This window comes from Neltuma alba, unplaced genomic scaffold (genome assembly GCF_004799145.2).
Source record: "Neltuma alba isolate B1F8T4 unplaced genomic scaffold, ASM479914v2 tig00002258_pilon, whole genome shotgun sequence".
Taxonomy (NCBI): domain Eukaryota; kingdom Viridiplantae; phylum Streptophyta; class Magnoliopsida; order Fabales; family Fabaceae; genus Neltuma; species Neltuma alba.
Genome location: NW_021632795.1, coordinates 48,597 through 71,666, shown reverse-complemented (window position 1 = coordinate 71,666; position 23,070 = coordinate 48,597). Strand labels below are relative to the sequence as shown.

General features: G+C 36.4%; 3 protein-coding genes across 3 annotated transcripts; 2 read left to right on the top strand and 1 right to left on the bottom strand.

Moving 5' to 3' along the window:
• Positions 1-78: 78 nt before the first annotated feature.
• On the top strand, positions 79-2,757 carry LOC114720729 (casein kinase II subunit beta-1-like). The gene is made up of 5 exons (XM_028906415.1): positions 79-635; positions 1,324-1,542; positions 1,848-1,957; positions 2,035-2,200; positions 2,616-2,757. The coding sequence occupies exons 1-5, from the start codon at positions 404-406 to the stop codon at positions 2,744-2,746; spliced, it is 858 nt and encodes a 285-aa protein (XP_028762248.1). The 5' UTR covers positions 79-403; the 3' UTR covers positions 2,747-2,757.
• Positions 2,758-4,380: 1,623 nt separating this feature from the next.
• LOC114720719 (casein kinase II subunit beta-2-like) lies at positions 4,381-7,462 on the top strand. The gene is made up of 5 exons (XM_028906403.1): positions 4,381-4,866; positions 5,475-5,699; positions 5,922-6,031; positions 6,114-6,279; positions 7,009-7,462. Exons 1-5 carry the CDS (start codon positions 4,587-4,589, stop codon positions 7,137-7,139), a joined length of 912 nt encoding a protein of 303 aa, XP_028762236.1. The 5' UTR covers positions 4,381-4,586; the 3' UTR covers positions 7,140-7,462.
• A 1,850-nt stretch (positions 7,463-9,312) lies between these two features.
• LOC114720739 (SNF2 domain-containing protein CLASSY 3-like) lies at positions 9,313-13,675 on the bottom strand. The gene is made up of 3 exons (XM_028906426.1): positions 12,188-13,675; positions 11,446-11,610; positions 9,313-11,178 (listed from the first exon to the last, which is right to left on the bottom strand). The coding sequence occupies exons 1-3, from the start codon at positions 13,673-13,675 to the stop codon at positions 9,313-9,315; spliced, it is 3,519 nt and encodes a 1,172-aa protein (XP_028762259.1).
• Positions 13,676-23,070: the final 9,395 nt, after the last annotated feature.

The following is a 23,070-nucleotide window of genomic DNA, read 5'->3' as shown; positions in this document are numbered from 1 at the left end:
GGCTATTGGCTACGCTGGGAGATTCTTCCCAAGGAAAATGCAGGGTGAGCTGTCCTATAATCCTGTCCCGCCTGTTCATGGGCACCAATATTCCCGAATTCGAAACAAACATTTTGGAAGCCTATATGGCTATATGCTATACTAGTCGATCTTATATTAGAGGTGATGCTCATAGCATTTTTGTTCACGCCACACTCTTTTCTCGTCCTTCCTTTCTTCCCCACATCCATATCCCTCCCCAGACCTAACCCCTTACAGGATTGCATAGATTTGTGCCATGGCTTCTCCGCCAGATCTCTAAACTGCCTCCAAGATGCTCTACTTTCGCGATTGGCTTTGCGAGCTATGACTCGGTGCCATTTTTGTTAATTTTGCGATTGGGTAAGTTTTGAGAGGTGGAGGCATGTACAGAGCGCGAGGTGTTGTTGGGTCCAAGTCCGAGGTGGGTTCGGTTGATCGCAAGCGCATCAATGACGTCCTCGACAAGCAGCTCGAACGATCCTCGCCGTCCACTTCCAGGGCAGTCAAGGCGAAGGACAGTGCGGCGGCGCAATCCATTTGGGCTGCTAAACTACCCTATGATCACAGGGACGCTCACTCTGCCTCTGTCTCTAAGAACTCCGATGCCTCTGATGGTTAGAATCGCTTTGAACTTATTTCTTTTACTGTTGTCGAAAGCTTTGTTCTTGTCTGGTCTTTTTTTTCACCCCCTTATATTAGGATCCGATCTGTTTTCCATTGTATTAATAGCACAGGAGTTCAATTTTTTGTTTCTTGACAAAGCCTGTTTGGTGGGAGGGAACTTCGATGGAAGATGATAGAAAACTATTCATATTACCTTCGTTTTTCCCCCTTGACTTTTGTATTTTCTACCCTCATTTTTTTCCTTCTGGACAGCATCATGTTTTGTACCACTTCGAAAGTATCGAAATTGTGTAAGCTTGTTGCAGTAGGGATTTTACGTTCAACTTATCTGATTGGATATATGAGAGGCATATCATAGAAAGCCAGGAGGTAGAAACGTTGGTATGATATCTGCTAACTTATTATCCTATTGGCCTACCGTTTACAGGTTGATATGTGTGTACATAGTTCCTTTTGTCTTCGAAATTTTATCATTGTTGGTTCTATTGGATAAAAACTGAAGAAGAAAAAAAATGTCAGCTCTCAGCAGAGCTGGACATATTGCCAAAGCGGAGGTGAGAGCTGAGAATAAGAATGTAGGAGAAAATCGGAGAGATAGAATGTTTTTATGAACATAATGTAGAACTGCTAAGACTGACATTAATTAGCTTACATTTATCTTGTACGTATTGGCTGCAGAGGAATCTGAAACAGACAGTGAGGCATCAGATGTTAGTGGTTCTGATGGGGATGACACCTCTTGGATCTCATGGTTTTGTAATCTAAGAGGAAATGAATTCTTTTGTGAAGTTGATGATGATTACATACAAGATGATTTCAACCTTTGTGGATTAAGCAGTCAAGTTCCTTACTTTGATTATGCCCTTGATTTAATTTTGGATGTTGAATCCTCTCATGGTAAGCGTATGTTCATATTCATATATTTCACTTATCAGTTTGGAATGCTGGATATGGGTTTCTCATGCTGCCTATGTCGTTTGACCGAATTAATTCAACTATTTCTCCTCAAAGCTAAATTCAATTTGTTCATTGATATGAATGCTTCTCTGATTGCCTATCTGATACTTTTGCACAATCATCGTTATCAATAATAATATAAACTGTAACGAGTATTGGAGTCGCATCTCAGGCATCATACAGGTACACAGGATCCTCTGTTCTGTAGTTTGTATATATAACAATAGCTTGACTGGATTGTATAGGTGACATGTTCACAGAGGAACAGAATGAGTTAATTGAATCAGCTGCAGAGATGCTTTATGGTCTGATTCATGCTCGATATGTTTTGACAAATAAAGGAATGGCTGCTATGGTGAGTTTTCCCTCAGCCTTCTATGTTCTATGGTTTACTGTGGCTATTGTTGGCACTTCTAATGATGTTGAATGCAGATGGAGAAGTACAAAAACTACGACTTTGGCAGGTGTCCAAGAGTTTACTGCTCTGGACAACCCTGCCTTCCCGTTGGTCAGTCAGACATTCCTAGGTCAAGTACTGTGAAGATATACTGTCCTAGGTGTGAAGACATCTACTATCCCCGGTCCAAGTATCAAGGCAGTATCCTTATGTAAATAAATCCATTGAAATATTTAACCCTTTTGATTTGATTAAAAGGATATCCTATATTATTCTTTGAGAGGAATTTTTTTGCGTACTCTGTTTTCTGAATTTTGAAGAAAAAGAGCAAAACTAGAACTAACAACATTTTTTATCCCCAGGAGAAGAAAGTTTAACTTGATTATACTGTGATCTTTTCTATTCGATAACTCAGACAACTATTCATATTGTTGATTGTCAGGTTTTTCTTCCCATTCTATCGAACTTTTCTTACTGTGACTAAATCCTGAGTTTGATATGGTATTTGGAATGGCTGCTTTTTGCTCTATGCCTTGGCTTTTGTAATCGTGGGCTCAACTTTATGGGCGAACAGTCCATCCTGTAATTCTTATCAAAGTATCCTTAACGCATATAGATGTTGATGGAGCTTATTTTGGAACCACATTTCCTCACCTCTTCCTGATGACTTATGGCCATCTGAAGCCACCAAAACCATCGCAGAGCTATGTTCAAAGAGTTTTTGGTTTCAAAGTTCACAAGCCCTGAAACTGAATGAAATTTCACCAAAAGAATACTCTGGACATGTCGAGTTTAACTCACTCTGCAGTGTCACATCCCCTGAAAAGCTTAGTGGATAATAAGCGGGATGGCATCTTTATTTCGTATTCTCGGTATTCTTCAGTTTTGTAGAGATATACATTGGACATGTCCTGCTGGCAGCACGTGCTTAGTTTTGATTCAAATCCCATCAGCCTTAATCCCATATAAGAGAGAATCAACGAGCTTTTGTAAAAGTTGTTTAGGAGGTTAGGTAATCGGTCCAGATGCACATTTATTGATGTTTTTTCTTCCATGAACTTCTACTGGTGTATTTCTAATTGTTCTCTCATACCAAACCTCTCTCAGTAGTTGTTTTGATTGTGGGCTTACTATTGCTAACATCTGCCGCATTTATAGCATTTCTTCATTTACATAGCATTGGAAACTTGGGATGGACCATTTTTATACACACACACACACATATATATATATTTTATATGCACATAGTTCTACAGTTGGATAAGATAATGTGTTCATAAAATGCTGAGAGCTGTGTACGGGAGTTGCTATTTTGTGGGAGGGAAGCTGTGTCTTCTTGCGGGCGACCCAACAGAATATGTCCCTTTCAGCCGCAGAAAACACACGTCACCCAAATTTTTTCTGCTCATCTGTCTAGTAGGACTGAAATACAAAACCGACGGGTGACACATTCTCGTCATTCCAACGCTGTAACCATCTCAGCTCCAATCCCTCCCCTCCCCCACCCCCCACCATTTTGATCTTTTTATTGGCATGCTTTTCATACATGTTACGGTTTCCATCAAGGGTTACCTGGACGTAACCGTTTACTGTGGGACTTCCGTTTTGTTTTGACAACGAATCCCCTGTGACGTCGCTTTGAATTTTGATGGGGAACCTGTTGTTATTTATTCCGGTCTTTAGCGCACTCGGCTCATCAGTTTCTAGTCCGCAGATACAATTATCTCTTTTAATTGTCATTTTGTTGTGAAAAGTGCTCACTTAGTTAATAAAAATTATACTACATGATAATTTGAAAAGCCCAGACTCGACCAAAATATTGACAAAGAAATGGCCATCAGGCTGTCTCTCAGGCCTCACTACCAAGAGTCCAAGATTACAGTACGATGGTCGGAATCTGAGTCACACTACAAGGAAAGCGCTCTGGGACTGGGAGTTTAATTGCCACCGCTAGCAATCTTGGTCTTTTCCCCTCATTTTCAATAAATAATGGTATGGTTCTGGTAAAAAAAAAAAGAAGATAAATAATGGTATGGTCCAAAATTATTTTAACTTGCAGATTCATCTTAACTTTTTAGAAGTTATATGGGAAAAGATTCCGGAAAAAAAAAAAAACGGCACTTTGAAAATTTTGTACTGATATTTTGATTTTTTTCAACAACAGAAGTTTTAACGGGAGCTTTTTTTCTCCTCAATTTTACCAATTTATCTTACCCTAACTGGCGTCTTATTTTATCAAGAAAAAGAAGCCATATCTAATCTAACCTTGGATAATACGTGCTCTACTATTGATTTAAAACACGTTTTTTTAAAAAAAAAAAAATCAGCGTGTATAATATAATCATCTTCCCACTAACTTTGCTCCATAAAAATATCGCCATTTTATTTTCTGCAGAGCTCTAAAAGTTCTCAAGAGCCTGTGTCTGTGTGATTTGCCCATAATTTTTTTGTCTGAGCAAGCGAAAGCCAAAACAAAGGCAAGGGAGAGGATAGAAATGGACTAGCTTCTCCTGGAAACTAAAAGTGCGTAAGCCCTGGATTTATTCGAAGACCTAGGGGGTTCTTCATCTCAATTTGTTGTTGCGCTATGGCATCGGTGAAATTTAATCGGGGCAAGGAGGAATTGGTGGAAAGAGCTATGTACAGAGAGCGAGCACCTGTTGGGTCCAAATCGGAGGTGAGTTCCGTGGATCGAAAGCGAATCAACGCCGTTCTCGACAAGCAGCTTGAGCGATCCTCGCCGTCCACTTCTAGGGCAATCAACGGCAAGGATAGGTCGGTGCAATCTGTATTGACGGGCAAGCCACCGGCTGATCACAAGGATTCTCGCTCTGCCTCCATATCTAAGAACTCTAACGTTTCAGATGGTAAGCACACATCTCTTTCTCTGGATGACCATTCTAAAAACGAGTTAAAGTCATTTTCTTTTTGCGTGGACGCTTGCGTTATTATTGGTATTTGATATGTTTTCCAATTGCAATAGTTCTGGTTACTATGAGTTGAAGTATGAGGAAAATGGAAGAAAATTCCTACATTTTACGAAGAAGATAAGCATTGTGCGCGCGCATTTTAATATATTGTTTATCCCATTACTAGACTTGTTGTACAGATAGATGGTTGACAAAAAGGCGGAGGCGTGGTGAGATAGGCAGATAGATAATAGTACCTCCTGTGATTAATAGAAGAGCTAGTTGATTAATTTGAGTGGATTAAAAAAATTAGTTTAGTTATTTGTAATAAATAGGAATTGTTTTTTTTCTAAAATATTCTTTCAATCAAATGTATTAGCTAGAATTACCCTTACTATAACGACTACTTTGGGAAAAAAATGAATATAAAAGACAAAATAGTAAGGACCAAATTAAAAGTCAAACTAGTTTTTATATTAAGAACGGAGGTAGTATATGCTTGATTATTATAGTGCCAATAATGACATTGATGAATAATGAGCTGATAAAAATCTTGTATGCATTAGTTGCAGAGGAATCGGAAACAGACAGTGAGGAGTCAGATGTTAGTGGTTCTGATGGAGATGACACATCTTGGATTTCATGGTTCTGCAATCTAAGAGGAAATGAATTCTTTTGCGAAGTTGATGATGACTACATCCAAGACGATTTCAACCTCTGTGGATTAAGTAGTCAAGTTCCTTACTATGATTATGCTCTAGATTTAATTTTGGATGTTGAATCCTCCCATGGTAAGCCATAGATTCTCATTTTTAGACTTCTTATGCAAGACTAATATATGATGGGAGATTTTGTATTACGCTTTACTATGACTCTGCTACAAAATTTATTTGCCTTTAACATTCTAAGATGAATTTAGATTACATCTGTATGCCTGTAACTCTTATAAACTTTCTAATTATGCAATGATTTGATTTGTGTAAGTGCTAATATTGGATGGTTGGAATTTTTAGATTACATGTTCTCAGAGGAACAAAATGAGTTAATTGAATCAGCAGCAGAAATGCTTTATGGTCTTATTCATGCCCGGTATATATTGACTGGCAGAGGAATGGCTGCTATGGTGAGATTCGGCAATCACTGATCGCTGCTTGGATGGTTTACTGCTATAAGAAATTGGCACTGATAAAAATGTTTTTTCCCAGCTGGACAAGTACAAAAACTATGATTTTGGGAGGTGCCCGAGAGTTTACTGCTCTGGACAACCCTGTCTTCCAGTTGGTCAGTCGGACATTCCTAGATCAAGTACTGTGAAAATATACTGCCCTAGATGTGAAGATGTTTACTATCCGCGGTCCAAGTATCAAGGCAGTATCCTTATATTTAGTGTTGAAAATTTTCTGTTCCAGTTTTAGCGTCCTTCTCTCAATCTATGCTTTTTATATTCGTTGTTTAGTCTGTCAACTAAACTTGCCATTTTGGATTTGAGCCTGAATCACAGTTGAAAAGAACCGACTTGCTTTGCTAGTTTATTCTAGGAAAAGACATGGAAGCCCCTTTCCAGGAGAAAAATCATTTTAATGCTATGTGACTTTAGTGTATTACTATTTAATACTATGCATTATAGGTTGACACTTGTCCTAGTTAGTTACTGTTTGTTGTTTATTTTCAGTTTATGTTGTGTGGGAAAACAGTGTAATTTGCATTTCCAACAGCTCCATGTCAAAATCATGAAAACCAGGTAGCTCGAGGAAAAAATCCACAGAAAAGTGGAGGCCTTTTCTGTAATCTTCTAAAAGTTTTGTGAATATTAATTATGCTAATTTAATATTTATTTCTCTGATTTTTTTTGCCTTCTGCGGAGACAAGGTATTTTTTTTATTTTTTTTTAATTCTCATTTGGTGAATCTATCATCAAACCCAAGTAGCCATATAGTGTAATTTATTGTTTATATTGCGTCCCTCTTCCCATTGTAAGAGCATTGTTATTGTAGTTAAGATCTGAAATGTATATGATTACACGCACGCATTTGGCTTGAGGTTCAATTTGATGGCAGGGCATTATTCCTGTAATTTCCAGATTTCCTTGATTCTATGTAGACATTGATGGAGCTTATTTTGGAACTACATTTCCGCATGTCTTTCTTATGACTTACGGACAGCTGAAGCCTCAAAAGCCCTTGCAGAGCTATGTACCTAGAGTTTTCGGCTTCAAAATTCATAAGCCATGAAGCTGGAATTGCAAGCTTTTCATGAAAGTGAAAGTATGTCCATGTTTTAACTATGTCGTACAGTGGTTTCACAGGGGGTGGGGAAGCTATGTATTGTAGAATTTCTTGCAACGTTCAGCAGATCATAAGGCCTTTGAATGATTACAATCTGGATCTCTGTTTTATTTATCTTAGGCCTGTGTTGTATAGAAATATGCAGACACATTGCATGAGTGCGTGATTTCAATTTCATCTTTATATTTTATGAGCTCCGTTGGTTTGTTTCTAATTAATTTTATACAAATTGTTGCACTTTATGCTGATATTGATTGTTCATCAAGTAACTGATCCCCTTGCATATAGATTTCATCATCTGTTCCATCACCTGCGTGGCATTGCAATAGTTAAGTCTGACCTAAGTAGATTCAGCCGCCGATTTTATATATTCAAGGCTGCCTATTTAAACATTCTGTTTAATTATTGTATGGAACAGCAGGATGTTTTTCAAGCCTGTTTCTCGGAGTTGTCTAATTGGCGGCTCTCCTGATAGTTATCAAAAGTTCCTTGCTTCTCACAACGGATTCCATTTCCCCCCTTCTCTGCATACTTCATTCCTATATTAGTATTAGGAAAAATTAATTTTGTATTCTTAAATTTTTGACTTAAATTATAACTTAGCTTCTGAAGTTTGAGTTGGTGTATGATTTGTTTATAACTCAATTCCTTATTTTTCTTTCATTTATAATCTTGCCCTTTTAACTCATCACGAGCGTCATTCTATGTGGCAAAAAAATATTATTAATGTTAAAAATTACTCATGCGGCTTCTAACTCATCAGCTGATGGGGATTTTACATAAAATTATACATTAAAAAAAAGAGTAAGACGTGGCTTCCTTCAAGGCGATAGTCTCTCCATCTTCCACGCAGAGGCTCACACCTCGTCCGAAACCGGTGAAGGAGAAAGAGAGGCCCGAGTTAGGATTCGAAGCTCAGCTGGGAGCTGCATCTCTCCTCACACAAAAAAACAAAGTCAGATTCTCATTCAACTTTAGAAGCCCATCACGCGAGAAACAAGGACCCACTTCAAGCTTACTACGAACAAAATTAGACTGTAGTATTGCTCTCAAAATATTTCTCAAATTGTTCAGATTACGACTTAAAAAATTTACATTTACGTTGTGCATTCAAGCCATTTGCTTCTTCAGAGGCACTAATAACCGACATGAACTGGTTTTGATCCTCTAATCTCCGAAAGGTGCTCTGTGCAGTTACAACTCTCGTAGTACTGTTGAGAATGAGGGAAAGGTTGATCTGCCCCACACACACAAACACACACCAATAAAAATATTTTCTTTTGGGAGGCTGAAACAATAAAAATAATTTGTTCGTGGGAAAATAGTAAACTGAAGAATATTATTACTTCAGAATGTACCGTTGGCTTCGTTCATTGTCTGTTGTCCTCTCCTGATACATACATGATTTGGCATATGCATCAAATGAAAAACGAACTTTTTCCTCTCCTGATAGAGGTACTGTGTGCTTCGAAGTCTTCAATGATATACAAATTTTGTTGAGTTGTCATGTAAAGTCAAAGAGTCATCTGCTGTGAAAGAGATCATCTTCCACCTCCTGGATATACCCCCCCCCAAAAAAAAAAAAAAACAAAGAACAAGAACATACCATCTGCAGCAGAAAGAAACATATAATCATGTCTAAATTGTTTATAATCAAGTGTTAAGTCGCGTATGACAGACATGATACATGTTGAGAGAGGTTCCTAAAACTAGTGACAAGTCTAGCATAAAGGAAGTCCGCTGATTAATGAAACCAGTCAACTATATATTACTGAGGCGACGGACTCACTTCTAAAAGCGACCAATGGTGGAGTAAGAGGACCATCAGAAGAGAAGCTAAGCCCCACAATGTTAACACCAGTCGCTTTTGCCATTTCATAAATGGAGGTTCCAATTCTTCACAAGTTCAAGACACTGTTAAGATTGTCCAACTAGGACTATTAACCAAAATGTTTGTGAAAAAAGAAAACAAAATGCCCAAGCCATGCGATTGTCAGCTAAAGAAGTCATTCATTTCAAGATAAAGGATGGACACAGCTAATCAATTGCAAGCAGACAAAGACTAAACAACCAAAAACAAGGGCAAGGCCTTACCACTGCAAGTCAGAACGTGGCAGTTTTACTTTTCACTTTCAAGCAAAATTGTAACTCCCCTTTTAGTGATTTTTATTCCAAATTTACGTCCCATCTTTTCCAAAAGTTTATCTTCAAAACCACCGGGCGACATATTTTGGCAACGGTCATCTTCGTCGGAAACAAAAAACACCGACTCAGACAATTGATCCTTCTGAGCTTGAATATAAAGTTTCTGTTCATCCCATGTCCCTGCGGTTATGAGACGGTAAGTGTACACAACTTTCTTCTGTCCAATCCGATAAGCACGAGACACAGCCTGCCTTTCTGCTGAAGGGTTCCATAAGGTGTCCAGTAAAATAACCCTTGAAGCTCCAACCAGATTGATCCCTTCATAACAAGCCTTGGTTGATGCCAGCATTACCCTTGCTTTGCTGCTTGGATCATTGAATGCATCAATTGAAGCCTGTCGCGTCCCTTCATGGGTCTTCCCGTGAACTACCATCATCTGCTCTCCTTCATTCCAATCAAAGCACGATTTGATGTGGTTTGCCAGAAAGGTCAATGGAACAATATATTGACTAAAAATCAGAACTTTTTCCTTCATGCGCACAATTTGCTGGACGAAGTCCATTACAAACCTTGTTTTGGCTCCACACTCTGGCGACGATTCTAGTCCTTCTAACCCCGAATTCAATTCAACCCTTTCTCTTTCTGGCAAGTTGGTAAGCTCATTGACAAAAAGTGAAGGATGCACAGAAGCTACAGACATCAGATATTCAAATTTGAACCAGTTAGAGGACCCCTCCCTGCCCTCCCTTAACCGCCGAATGTTCTCAAAAGTTGACATCTGTGTCTGAGATGGCATTAAATTAACCACAGATTCCATCAACCCAGGAAGACGCTCTTGTAGGACGGTACCCTTGTGCACATGCACGAATGGTTTGATCAAGTCTCTGATATTAGCAACTATCTCCCTTCTTTCACTGTTACTCTCCACTCTGTCATATGATTTTAGCAGATATTCCAAATTCCTTTTGGTTTCTGCCAACCTTGGCTTGGCCAACCGGAGTGTATTATTAAGCTCCTTAAAGTTATTCTGAAAGGGAGTACCAGAGAGTAAGATCCGTCTCTTTGTCTTTACTTTTGACAATGCTTCCCACATGAGACTCCTTTCATTCCGAGGGGTGTGACCTTCATCAAGCACTAGTAACCCTGGAAGTTCAAAAAGGGCATTCTTTACAGTATCGGAGCCCTTTCTAGCAAGCCTATCAAACAATGTATAGCTAATTCCTAATATGCTTGAAGACTCTTTCCAGGAAAAAATCTTTGTCCCTCGGATAGCATTTTGATTATTGTGTGCACGTGCACGACCACCGTACCTCCGAAGACGGGTCATGGCAGTTTTAGTCTCCTCCCCGGAAAGATCAGGCCTGTTCAAGTTATGAAAGGGAACGGGATCACCTAGTTCCCACTTCTTCAACTCTTTCTCCCATGTGTGGAGAATATTGGTTGGAGCTATGATCATGGGTCTGCAATTTGGATACCTCCTCATGAAAGCCCTGAGAAAGACAATGGTAAGAAAAGTTTTGCCAGTGCCAGGAGCATGTGATATAATGCAGCCATTTCCACTGGCAAAATCTAACTGATCTTCCAACTCGTCCAGAACTGTCCCACCAGCTAAGTTCGTCCAAAGAAATTCAAAAGCTTCCACCTGATGATCGTACATCCTCCACTTCGCTCTTGGAATTATATCCCACACAGTTCCGGTGGGAGGAGCATAAGTAACAAATCCGGAACATTTACCATCACAAACAGAATTTTCATGCTCAGTATCAACAGAGAAAGAGTCGTTAGAATCCTCCGAACGATAAGAGTATCTCCCACCTGATTTTCCCGATGGATTTTTGCCCTGCATATCGAGGAAAAATTGTTTTTCATTAAAAAAATAAAATAGAGAACTTAGTATAGAAAAATGAAAATAAAGCTGAACAAAACACCATTTCTAAATACTTACATATGCAAAAGCAATCGATTGACTCAACCAGCACTAGGACTGTACTAGACATAGCTTACAACTATCAGCGTTGGTAACAATTAAGAGAGACATACTCGAATCTTTAATTTCTATTTAGCCCTTAAGTTTCAAAATGTCAAATAAACAGGTCAGTCAACTTACAAACTCAGGGTCACAATCTTTGATGTCCCGAATCAGATGTGAGCAATATTTACACACTATCCCAATCTCATCGTTCATTATAGGAACATGATCCCCTCGCTGACAACGAGCAGCTACACTATCTTCACCTTCCGCACGTGAGTCATCACAATGCTCATTGTCAACCTGTTGACCGACACATAAAGCAAAAAGGAAAAAGACCTGGCATCAATAACAAAGTTGACCCAAACGAGTCTAATAGCACAATTATCAACGTGATTTTCAAAATGTCCAAGGTACAACCGAAAGGGTTTCACACCTATACATATCACGAACTTATTCTTCAAGCACAATCTAGGCCAGTAGCAGAAGGACCAAATAATTAGGGATTGTGGAAAAGTATCACATTCAAAGAAGAAATTACGCCTTCATGCCTCATTCTACAGCTCATAAAATACAATTAATAAATGTACAAAAAATATTTCCTTCAATGCATATCTTCACAGCATTTGAATCAAAATATAATTTTAACATCCATGCTCATATGGCTAAAATACCAAAGCTTACCAAACTTCAAGATAAAGACACTGGGTCATGAAAATCATTTGAACCAAATTTGCAAGAATGATAGTTAAAGAAGCTCAAATACGCTGCACTCATGTATCTAACACATAAAAATCCTAAAGCTCAGCCACAGCTATATACCAAAAAATATAACAAAAAGAATAAGCTTTGACCGTTGAACATCTACGATGAAACCTACCTGATCAGGAGTAACTTCTTCACAAGCTAGACCATCCTCCATCTCAGCCCATAGAAAAGATTTTTCCTCCGCCTCTAATTTCTCAAGAGGCTGCGACGCCTCAGTCCCGGAAGTAGACTTTGATGATGGACATGGCTTGATCTCTTCTGGAATTCCTGCCTCATCATCACAAGCACTAGGAACACGCAGTTCACTATCTTCTTCCTCGGGCTCTGATTTCTCTAGTTTACTATCTTCTGGAGTTCCGTCGTTATCCTCACAATCATAGAGACCCTTGTCCGACTCAGCCCATAGTTTAGCTAATTCATCATCAGACACTGGCCGGGACACTTTAAGTCGCTTCCTCATAACTTCTGGATTTCCTTCCTCATCACTTAAGGAAGCGGGGTTTTCAAGAGGCGCCACTCCCTCGCTATGGGGATGATCCGGAAGAATCTCGAAACCATCAAGCTGTTTTCTTCTCTGGTTAGGGGTAACTTCAGGACTTCGCTTCCTCATAACTTCTGGATTTCCTTCCTCATCACTGGAGGAAGCGGGGTTCTCAAGAGGCGCCACTCCCTCGCTATGGGGATGATTCGGAAGAATCTCGAAACCATCAAACTGTTTTCTTCTCCGATTAGGGGTAACCTCTGGACTTCGCTTCCTCATAACTTCTGGATTTCCTTCCTCATCGCTTGAGGAAGCGGGGTTTTCAAGAGGCACCACTCCCTCACTAAGGGGATGATCCGGAAGAATCTCGAAACCATCAAACTGTTTTCTTCTCTCGTTATTAGTAACTCCTGGACTTCGCATCCTCATGACTTCTGAAATTCCTTCCTCGTCACTTGAGGAAGCGGGTTTTTCAAGAGGCGCCACTCCCTTACTGTGGGGATGATCCGGAAGAATCTTGAAACCATCAAACTGTTTTCTTCTCCGGTTAGGCGTAACTTTTGGATTTCGCTTCCTCATCACTTTTGGATTTACTTCCTCATCACTTGAGGAAGCGGAGTTCTCAAGAGGCATCACTTCCTCACCATGGAGAGACTCCTGACGGATGGGGATGTCATTTGTTGTTTCATTCTCCTTTTCCTCATCGTCGATGTTAATGGGATTGCTGAAGGTCCCCGATTTAGTGTTTCTAAATTTAGAAGCACGGAAATGAGACCGAGTTCTTCTGGCAATACATCGGCTTCTAGTAAAGCCATTATGGTCACTACCACCAACATCAGAAGAGCCAATATCGCTTGCAGTTTCATCACAATCCTCACGTGCTTGTCTGGGCTGAGTTCGTCCTATGTCCTCCTTATTGTCATCATCTTGTATAGCGCTTTCGATCAAAATCACGTCCTCGTCGTCGGATACAGTATCGATAGAGCACCAGTCGTCTCGAGACGTAATTTCCTCAGCCTCATGCTGTTTCCTGTGGTTATTATCATCCTCAAAGTATGGTTTTCCAGCGTTTCCTTGTCTAGACCGAGTTCTTCCTGCCACACCCGTGCCGCTATACATAGCTGTAAAGAAAAGATCTCTCCTTTATCACTGTATTATTTTAGACTGACTAGAAACAAAAATCCCAAAAAGTTTTCCCAAGACAGAATCAAGCGTACTATTGCCTGCCTTTCAGTGAGAAATACTGCTCCAAAATGGTAGCTTGCTCGTCAATTAACCGGTGAACCAGGGGCTAAACAGCCACTGCCTGAAGGGACTAATCCTCGCCTTAGGGAAGAGCTAAATGCAGCGAGACGAGCAACTGAGAGCCTGGCAGATAAAAGAGCAGATATGATAAAAGATTGCAGACAAGGAAGAGGAGAAGTCGCAAGAGAACCCGCGAAACGTGCATGATACAGTACCGAGAAAAATTCTTCTTTTCCATCATTTTTCCTTCTCCTGACTCATTAAGATGGTCACCATTCAGAAACAATCTTATTTTTAGAAAAATATTATTAAATTAAAATGTTAAAATTAAATTCAAATCACTAAAATTTGATTAAAATTCCAGTAAAAATTAAAAATCAAAGGATATTTATAACAAATATTAAATCCAAATATTTTGGATGTTGATTTAATAGTTAAAAAAGATTAAAAAAGAATCAGAGGGACATACAAAAACCAGATCATTTGTTGAGCAACTCTACGGCGGCGGGGGATCGAGGAGGAAAGAGGTGAGAACAATTTTCGGATCGCGAGGGGCGAACACAGGTTGGAAAAAGATCAACGTTTGCTATGAACAGATTTGATCTTATTATGAGGCGAGCTCATCAAAAAGGAGTTACGCTTTTCTTTTCCAAAAATTCGGTTATAATGAAATTATTAGATTATTAGATACGAGATAGATACTCTACTAGATTATTAGATGTGTATTTTAATTAATTTAAAATGTGATATAAATAATTATAGATAGTAGATTTACAATTTAAGTCCTCCGTAAAAAACTTCAAAACATTCCTAAATTTGTATATTAACTTATTTTTTATTTTTTATAAGTGTAAACAATTTTGTAAAAACAATTATCACATACAATTTTACTAGTAAAATTATATAATTATAAAAACAGCAGAAGGCCGGGGGAACGAAAAGACAAAAATCAGGATCTGAGACTAAGTATTGACTTTCACGCAAATTGAGACACAATTTTTTATATATATTTATTTTAAATTTTGTAAAATTATTTTTAAAAGTTAATCAAAACACCAGTGTAAAGATTACTTTTTGGTTTGCTTCCTTGTGCGTGGTTAATGATATAATTAATTATTAATTTTCTTTGACCCCGTATTAATTATTAACTAATACTTATGCTAAACATCCAAAAATACAAATCCCATAATTATTAACTAATTCTTCCTGTTCAAAATATAAATAAAACTTTGGTAGAGATGCTTAGTTTTTCTTATAAGATAAAATTCATTTTTGTCTAGGTATTTAATGAGTTTTTTTTAATTTTACTTCTATATATTTTCTTTTCTTTTTTATTCATTTATTTCATTTTTTTGCTTATTCTCTTTATTAATAAGAGCATATTTTAAAAAAAATACATATCTTACTTATTTATTATTTTAAATTGGTTTTAACTAGTTTCTTAATAAATATAAATAGATAAAGTTTAACTTATATTTTGAAAGTATATACATATATAGTATGAGAATGCCAAATTCATAAAGAATAATAGGTGTCTGTTTCTTTCTTCTTCTTTTTTTGGCTCAAAACAATTTTTTAAAATTGTTTTTTTAAAACAGGTTTTGAACAAACAATTTAGAAAATCTACTTGAATAATTATTCTAAAATATTACATTTGAAAATAAATATAATGAAACCGGAGGCCGAAACTTCGATAAGAAGTCAAGCCTTTAAAGGCAAAAAGTCATGGAATGGAGAAAAAGGAATTTTTCAATTTTCTAAAAAAGATAAGAAAACAATTAAAATTTTTTTTTGGTTTTTAAGAAATACTATCTCGATCTTTAATATAAGAACTAATTTGACTTTTAATTTGGTTCTAAATATAAGACTTTACTCTATTTTATCTTTCATATTTATCTATTTTTCTAAAATAATTCTTATGGTGGTTATACATATTAAATAGGGAGAATTTCACTGAAGGACCGCAGAATACAATTAATGTCAAAGAACCCCCAAAACTTTCTAAAACCTCACTGCAGGACTAAGGGACCAAATTGAAAAATTAAAATTTAGAGTGAGATTACAATAATGCCCCTCCTTTTTTATTTTATTAAAAAATAAATATTAACCGGAGATACTATTTCGGCCACCGGAGGTCGGAGGTCCGGCCACCGGGAGTCCGGAACAGTAGCTCCGGCCGGCCTTCAGTGGCCGGAATTTTTTTTCGTTTAAAACAAGGTGGCCAAGGGAGGGTTTGAACCCATGACCTCTTAGCACACCAAAAGGTTTACAACCACCAAGCCAAGCAACCCATTCAAACATAAGATGCAAATAAAAAAAAAATATAACAAAATAAATGCAACTGTTTGAGTATAAGTGAACAAGTGAAATTAGACGATTTACAAGTGGAATTCATCCATTTACAACAAAAATTAGGCAATCTACAAATAACATAATAGAAGTCATAATCCCAAATGCAAGTGTTTAAGTGCAAATGAGCAAGTAAAATTTGAAGATTTACAACAAAAATTTATGGATTTACAACCCAAATTTGGCAAACACAAGAGAATGCACAACCCAAAATGTAAGTGTTTGAATGTAAGTGAACAAATGAAATTTGACGATTTACAAGTGGAATTCAGCAATTTACAACAAAAATTAGGCAATTTACAAAACATAATCGAAGTCATAACCCAAATATAAGTGTTTGAGTGTAGATGAGCAAGTAAAATTTGAAGATTTACCAAAAAAGTTTATGAATTTACAACCCAAATTTGGCAAACACAGGAGAATTCACAACCCAAAATGTAAGTGTTTAACTGTAAGTGAACAAATGGAATTCAGCAATTTATAACAAAAATTAGGCACTAGGCAATTTACAAATAACATAATCGAAGTCATAATCCCAAATGCAAGTGTTTAAGTGCAAACGAGCAAGTGAAATTTGAAGATTTACAACAAAAGTTTATGAATTTACAACCCAAATTTGGCAAACACAAGAGAATTCACAACCAAAAATGTAATTGTTTGAGTGTAAGTGAACAAGTGAAATTTGACGATTTACAAGTAGAATTCAGCAATTTACAACAAAATTAGGCAATTTACAAATAACATAATCAAAGTCATAACCCCAAATACAAGTGTTTAAGTGCAAATGAGCAAGTGAAATTTGAAAATTTACCACAAAAGTTTATGGATTCACAATCCAAATTTGACAAACACAGGAGAATTTACTTGCTCATTTGCACTTAAACACTTGTATTTGGGGTTATGACTTCGATTATATTATTTGTTAATTGCCTAATTTTGTTGTAAATTGCTGAATTCCACTTGTAAATCGTCAAATTTCACTTGTTCAGTTACACTCAAACACTTACATTTTAGGTTGTGAATTCTCTTGTGTTTGCCAAATTTGGGTTGTAAATCCATAAACTTTTGTAGTAAATCTTCAAATTTTACTTGCTCATTTGCACTTAAACACTTGTATTTTGGGTTATGACTTCGATTATGTTATTTGTAAATTGCCTAATTTTTGTTGTAAATTGCTGAATTCCACTTGTAAATTGTCAAATTTCACTTGTTTACTTACACTCAAACACTTACATTTGGGTTGTGCATTCTCTTGTGTTTGTCAAATTTGGGTTGTAAATCCATAAACTTTTATTGTAAATCTTCAAATTTCACTTGCTCATTTGCACTTAAACACTTGCATTTGGGATTATGACTTCTATTATGTTATTTGTAGATTGCCTAATTTTTGTTGTAAATTGATGAATTCCACTTGTAAATCGTCTAATTTCACTTGTTCACTTATCCTCAAACAGTTGCGTTTGTTTTGTTATATATATTTTTATTTGCATCTTATGTTTGAATGGGTTGCTTGGCTTGGTGGTTGTAAACCCTTTGGTGTGCCAAGGGGTCATGGATTCAAACCCTCTCTTGGTCACCTTGTTTTAAACAAAAAAAAAAAATTCCAGCCACCGAAGGTTGACCGGAGCTACTGTTCCGACCACCGGTAGCCGGACTTCCGGCGGCGGCCACCTGAGCGTCGGTGGTTGGACCTCTGACCTCCGGTTAATATTTATTTTTTAATAAAATAAAAAGGGATGGGTATTATTGTAATCTCACTCTAAATTTTAATTTCAATTTGATCCCTTGGTCATGCAGTGAGGTTTCAAAAAGTTTTGAGGGCTCTTTGACATTAATTGTGTTCTACGGTTCTTCAGTGAAATTCTCCCTATTAAATATTTCATCAAATAATATTTTATTAGTAAAAATATTTTAGAAAAGATAACATTTATTTATTTCAAATAAATCACTTAATTAATTATCTTAACCTACCTAAATTAATCAGTTATTTCTTATATTAAGGACCCGAAGTAGTACTAAGCCAAAAATAAATTACTAAACAATTTTTTGTTAAAAAAAAACTGTTTTTTGAAACCAGAAAACAACATAGTCTGTAATTTTCTAAGTTATTATTAATTCTGATCCTTAATATAAGAGCTAATTGATTAATTTGATTAGATTAAGAAAATTAGTTAAGTTAGTTATTTATTATAAATAGGCATTATCTTTTCTAAAATATCCTTGCTAATCAAATATATTCTCTAAAACTACTATTATTACAAGAACAGTCTTAAAAAAATATATGAGAGACAAAATGAATTAAAATTTTATATTTAGAATTAAAATAAAAAACAAAAGAGCTTTTATATTAAAAACAAAGTATTACTAAATACTAAATTTAATGAATATATACAAGCTCCAAGTCTCCAAGGGGGGATACAAGCCTCCAACTTCAATTGCAAAACACGAAAAATCGATTTACGTTTTCCCCAGAACTCCGTTGGAGGAAGAGAGATCGGAGACGTGACAGGGAGAAAATATTAGAAGAAAGAAAGCAAATATAAGAATACTTGATAAGAGAAATAAGGCCATTTAAAAGTATTAGATTATCAGATGTGTATTTTAACTAATTAAAAAGCCGGTGAAACGAAAAGACAGAAACCAGGATCGGCGCAAGTGTGTTTGACTGAGCATTGACCGCCAAAGCGTTTTCTTTTCTTTTTTTTTGGGCTTTGACAAAGAGTGCTTTCCGGTTTGCTTCGTCGTACGTGATTAATGATTTTTTGTTTACCCTGAATTAATTATTACTTAATGCCCATGCTAAACATCCAAAAATGCCCGTCCCATATTTAAATGTATAGTACGAGAATGCCAAATTTAAACGGAATAATAAGTTCACAAGTTACTACCAAAGTTAGGAATATAAACAAACTTCAACAACCAATTCCGGAAAGAAAACAAACGTTCAACTTGCACCGCAAAATATGGAAAATCGACTGACCTTTTTTCCCCAGTAAAGTCAGAACAGCATAAGGACTCATGTGCAGAAAGAGAGACATGACCAAGCGAAAAGATTAAGCGAATCAACACATGGTCTTGAAAATAAAAATTGACTTACGTCTGTTTAAAAAAACCACTTTATAAGATATTTTAAACTTAATTACTTGGTCTTTTTTACCAGCTTAATTACTTGATTTTAAAAAAAGGTTAAAATTAACTAAAAATAGTAAATATGTATAAATTAAAGCTTTTTTTAAGTTAGTCCTCATTTAATAAGGGGGCAAATAAAAAAAATTAGTAATAAAATAAAAGGTAAAAGAAAATATAACATGCGGAAAAAATGAAAAGAGAGAACAGAAAATTAATACCAAATAAAATTGTTAAAAATTTTTAATCGTACTATCTGATTTTTAATACAAGAACTAGTTTTACTTTCAATTTATTTTAAATATAAGATTTTAATTTATTTTGTCTCTTATGTTTATTTATTTTTTCAAAATAATTTTTATAATAGTCAGGTATATTAAATATTTCATCAATTAGTAATTTTAACTAATATACATGATTAGTAAAAACATTTTAAAAAATTTAATTTATATTTATTACAAATAAATAATTTAATAAATTTTTTTAATCTAATTAAATTAGTCAAGTTATAAAATACGGAGGTAATATTATAAATCAAGTGCGAGGAACGCATGCAAGATCAAAACCGAGACTTACAGAGTGAAGGCAATGCGCTAAGCGTTGTCAAACTCTGACCAGCAAGCGACGGGCTCGACACGGTTGCTATTTCTCCTCAGGAAAGAAAAAACGGCGTCGTCCGTGGTTGTCTGATCTGGTTGGGGTTCTTTTTTCAGGGAAGGGGAGAGGAGGGGAAAAAGTCAGGGGCAAGCCAACAAGAGAAAAAGCCATAATCCCTCTAAATCTAAAAGACACGCTTCCTTAAACCAGTTCTGAACCCAGCCACACAAAGAATCTCCGAATACTGGGAATATAGGTCCCGTTTGGTATGAGGTACTGAATTTTGGAGCACTGGGCATGGGATTGGAAATGGCATTGGACATGGGATTGGGAATGGGATTTATTTTTAAAATTGTGTTTGGTGTGACGTGGGATTAAAAAAACCCAACAAGGCCGATATCTAACAAAAATTAGCTAAAAGACAAAAGTGCCCACATATTCCATTGTTGCTGCGACTGCGGCCTTGATCGAACATGAAGATGGAAAATCGAATACCAAGAATCAAACACATATTAAATATCACATTGAAATCCACCTTTAATCCAAAGAAGCAATCAAGATTAAGAAGAAATATCCAGATTTGAGCACAAAGGAAATAAGGAAACCAAATTGAACTTGAATTCATGCTTTTTCAAATAGATCAACGATCCTGCAGGAGGAGAGTGTTGCTTGCAGATCTGGACATCTTCATGCTCGCCAAATCTAGTTTTAACATCGGGAATAGAGATGACGGAATCGCAAGGAAGGGAGGGAGATGACGGAGAGACGACTTGCCGAGGAAGAAGGTTGCTGACAAAATGCGGCAGAGAACGGAGTTAATGGAATCACGATGAAGGATGGTGATGACAGGGGAGGATGTTGCTGGAGAAGAACGTTGCTGATGGAATCTCACAAGACGATAAAGATGATAAGGGGAGGACGTCGCCGAACTTTAATGGTTGCCGAGGGAGAAGAACGGCGTCGGGACTGAGTAGTTGATGGGGTGTAATTAAGCAAATTTTAAGAGGCTATTTTAGTCAGTAAACTTTCAATCCCAGGATTAAAATTGCAATACCAGGGGGAGGGTGGTACTGGTCAATCCCATGAGCGTGGCATTGTGCAATCCTAAGTATTGACGAGTACTTTGTACCAAACATATCAAATTGAGTCATTCCTTGTCCCAATCCCAATCCCAGCCTCTTATTCCCACGTACCAAACAGGGCCATAGGTCTACCACAGAGAATGAAACAGTCCTAAATATATAACCATTATTTTCTCTCTCAAGCCAAACGTTTCAAACCAACATAAATAGGAGTTTAAACAAAAGAAGCAGGCACAGAAAACCCATGAGATATATGTCGTTCCTGTAAGCCCGTGGGAAATTTAAAACATGGAAGCAATGGAAGGTGAAGTTTTGTATGAAATAGGGTGGAGGAAGCTACCTCTTGCTCCAAAAAGCAAATGAAGCTTCAGGCTTCTCACTCTTCTTCTCCTTTCACTGTGGTGAACTTGAAGCCACGATTATGTTTGGTTGAATGGAGGGAAGGTAAAAAATTTTGTTCTTGTGCTTCTCTTTTCTTGCCAGCATTAGGAATTTTTTTAGAGGAGAGAAAAATTATTAATTTTGACTAAATTGTCCATAATATTCTTTTTTCTCGGTATTTCAGTATTCCATCCAGCTGCAAGGCTTCTGATTCTTGGAGACCGGAGTGGTCTTGCCCCAGTTGACTCCATTTGCCTATTCAGGCAAATCAATCTCCCACGGCCAATCTGAACGGATCCACTTTTCCCACAATTTGCCACAAATCTGATTCGCTTTCTGTAGCGAAGATTCGTCACTGTTTTGATCTTTAAATTATATATTAATATAATATTATACATTAGATTGAAAAGGTCAAACAGCAGAAAGACACAGGAAAGCTGCTGGACACCTTAGTGATGAAAAGGGTGAGAGCTGAGAACAGTGTTAATGTTTAGCTTCGTGCAAGAGGGAAGCAAATTTTTGCCAGAAAATATCGACCTGTTTCTGTATATAGGGATTAATTATTAATTATTATTATTAAAGCCGAGAAGAGGGTGGGGGAAAGCGAAAAGAAAAGACGAGAAAGGGATACGTCATGCGTGCGAGTGTGATCTTCCTCGTAAATGATTAACGATATTATTGATATTGCAATAAACCACGATGAGGATAGGAGTAGATTAGTAGTAGAGCTTTGACAAAGACGGCGATAGCTGATCCGCTCAGGGTTGGCTGCCAGGCCCTGGTTTTTGCCTATCTGGGAAAATACGTGTACGTAGCCAATGGAGCGTTAACACTTTTTTGTCTTTCACAGGCTTCTCCATTAATTCCTGCGTCCATCTTCTTCATTTGGGTGTGTTTAGATGAAACTAAGACATCGTTTGGATGCATTTACAAACCATAGTTTAGAAATCCAAACCATGGTTTGCACAAAATACTATCCAAACACCTCCTCAAAAACCAAAACCATGGTTTTGGGCCAAACCATGGTTTTGGCTCTAAAATCATGGTTTTGGAAAAAGCAAAATTTTTTTGCTTTTGGAGAAAAAAGGGAGAGTGTGAGAGCTTATAGAATATGTATCTTGTTATTTTTTTATAAACATATTTTTTTATAAACATATTTAATCTTATATTTTATAATATATATACATATTAATTATTTATTAATTATATTATCTTGTGTATTATTAATTATGTTAATAAAAAATATATTATTAACAATTTTATTCCTCTAAATTAAAATATATCATAAAATCTATTTTTTTGTAATTATCATATTAACTTATTTCTTTTTTTTAGTAATTTGTATATATAAAAAGTGCTTCTGATAACAACTATCCAAACACTCTCACTTCTCAAAATCACTTTTTCATAAAATCTATTCTCCAGAATCACTTTTCCAAACCACGGTTTGGTTTCATCCAAACACACCCTTAAACCGTGGTTTAGAAAAGTGATTCTGAAAAATAGATTCCGGGAATAATAGATTTTATGAAAAAGTGATTTTGAGAAGTGAGAGTGTTTAGATAGTTGTTATCAGAAGCACTTTTTATATATACAAATTACTAAAAAAAAAGACAAAAGTTAATATGATAATTACAGAAAAAAAATAGATTTTATGATATATTTTAATTTGAAGAAATAAAATTGTTAATAGTATATTTTTTATTAACATAATTAATAATACATAAGATAATA